The 2,325-nt window shown below is 63.8% G+C and overlaps 1 protein-coding gene across 1 annotated transcript in view; it reads right to left on the bottom strand.

The window, feature by feature from the left end:
- Nucleotides 1-1,860, bottom strand: part of LOC127751928 (uncharacterized) — a gene marked incomplete at both ends in the record, with an annotated part of 11,613 nt that extends 9,753 nt beyond the window's left edge. Inside the window, one exon of the mRNA XM_052276233.1 lies at nucleotides 1,737-1,860. Coding sequence (XP_052132193.1) covers nucleotides 1,737-1,860 — 124 coding nt within the window. The remainder of the gene's footprint in view (nucleotides 1-1,736) is intronic.
- Between the last annotated feature and the right edge of the window lie 465 nt (nucleotides 1,861-2,325).

Below are 2,325 nucleotides of genomic sequence, written 5' to 3'. Positions count from 1 at the left end.
CGTCCACCACCAGCCGCGTCCAGCCGCACCGCCGCCGACACGCAACGCTCCGCGCGACGGAAAGTGAAACCGCCTCACTCCCCCGTAATAGCTCCCCGCGCCGCCCGCCCCCGACCAGCACCCCGACCGCCGGTCGTAAAGTAATCGAATCACCGAGAAAAGAGCCGCTGCTGCTACAGCGGCGGCGGCGGCAATGCGGGGCCTCGAAAATAAAAATGATGAAAACAAACTCCGCGCCGCGCCGGGTTGGCGGATAAAGAGGGCGAGGGGGAGCTTCGCGGTCCCGCCGGCCCCAGCAGCGGGCGCAGCAGCAGCAACAGTGGATTTTGCTGTCGAGGGGCGCCGCAGGCAGCTCCGGCCTCCGCTATACGCGAAAGTAAACGGCCACTAAAGTGCGATTCAGACGCAGCATGGGGCTGGCCGCGCTCCAATACTGGCTGGGCTGGGCTTGGCGAGCGCCCCGCGAAACGCCCGCCAGCCAGAGGAGGCCGGCCGCCGCACAGGCCTGGCGGGCAGCCGGCCTACCCGGCCGGGCGCTCCGAGCGGAGAGGAGCGACCCGCGCGGCGCGCGCCACAGCGCACCCGGCCCGAGGGAGCGAGATAGAGAGGAGTGAGACAGAGAGGAGTGAGACAGAGAGGAGTGAGACAGGGAGAAGAGGAGAGAGAGAGAACAAGAGAGAGGAGAAGATAGACAAAGAGCCGAGCCGAGGGCGAGAGAGAGAAAGGAGAGTGAGCGAGAGAGGAAGGGGATGGACAAGGAGCGAGTGAGGGCCCCTGTCCTGCAGGCGAACAATGCCGAGCGCCTCCTCCTCAGTCACATTTGCAGTTATTTGCCAACTAAACAGAGCAGCAGCAGCTCGGCCAGGCTCCGGCACGCCCACACGCTAACATCCCTGCTTCTGTTGTGCGAGAAGCAGAAGAAGGGGACGACGACGCGGGACAACAGCGGCAAAAGGATGACGATGACGGACGACGACAAAAACGGGGGAGCGAGACAGAGAGAAAGGGAGAGAGGGGGCAGTGCTCGACGAGACGCTGAATGACGATTGTGAGTCCCGCAAACAGAGGGGCGGGCAGCCCGGGCCCAGGCAGGCCAACGACATCGACAAAGAAGCTCCGCGGGGCTCGAAGGGGCGGGCGGGGAGGGGCGGCATCCTCGGTCGGAAAGCCATATTCCTCATAAAGGGCTCCAAGGGGCATAACGGCCCTCCCCTTTGTCTGGCTCGGCGCGGCGGGCGCGCGGCCCCCACAGGCTATCACATACGCCAACGCGCCCCACCCCGCTCCTCGAGAGCCGGAAGAAGAGATGTCGGGGGACTCTGCTGGCATCTCGACAGAATACGGAAAGGCTGGCGGCGGCGTCGGCACGGTGGCGCGGCGGGGCTGGGGCCCCGGCCCCCCGCCCCGAAATGGGATGATTTCCGTAAAACTTCCCCTCCGCCTCGCCAAATGGGGACGGGGGCAGATCTCGGCTGCCTCTCCCGGCCCCCGGCCACGGCGGAAGGGCTGCCGAATGGGCCGCCCAATCATAGGGGTTTGGTTTCTAATCGGATTCCGTAAACGCCGCCGACGGCCGGCCTCCTCACCCCCCGGTCTGCCGTCCCTTCCAACCACTCCAGATTTAAGTGGATTGGTGGCCCCGCGCCCCGCACCTTTACTTGAAGAGCACGGAGTCCTCTCTAGGGACACTCCGTTATCAATCAGAGGCATTTGTGCTCTCCTTCGTTACTACGCACCTTGGGGTCGAAGTTGAAGACGGACTCGGGCCTGAGCGGGCAGTCCAGGCCGCACTTGCAGGTCCCTAGGGTGAGCAGGTACTCGTGCACCTGCTCCAGGCTGGTGAGCACCGTGCTGCTCGGGCTGTGGACAGACAGAAACAAAAACGCATGAGGTTAGAAATCAGCGACAGTAGTAAAGCCATCATCATCAAAAGACTCCGCTCAACACGGGCTCCACACTAGAAGGACTTGGCGCAGTCATGGACTCGGACAGTCATGGGCGCGGGATTCGCGGAGAGGAGGTGAGAGAGGCTCATTAAAGCGAAGCACCTCCCTGTCTCGCTCGCACTCGCTCGTCACACTCGCCCTCTTCCTCTCGCGACCACCGGGCGTGGCGTGGAGGCGTCCCTGACGCGCTCCTGCCTGCTGAAGGACACGGCCAGGCGGTCCGAGCTCATCGCCTCGCGTTCGCCGCTCCGTTTTGAGGCTCGTTCCCCTTTGTCTCCTTCCATCTCACTCCCTCCTCCACCCTCGTCTCTCTCTCTCTCTCTCTCTCTCTCTCTCTCTCTCTCTCTCTCTCTCTCTCTCTCTTTCCCTCTCTCTCTCT

Source organism: Frankliniella occidentalis, unplaced genomic scaffold (assembly GCF_000697945.3).
Source record: "Frankliniella occidentalis isolate FOCC.00 unplaced genomic scaffold, Focc_3.1 Scaffold2180, whole genome shotgun sequence".
NCBI lineage: Eukaryota > Metazoa > Arthropoda > Insecta > Thysanoptera > Thripidae > Frankliniella > Frankliniella occidentalis.
Note: the sequence above shows the minus strand (reverse complement) of the source record. Positions and strands in the feature narration are given on the sequence as shown.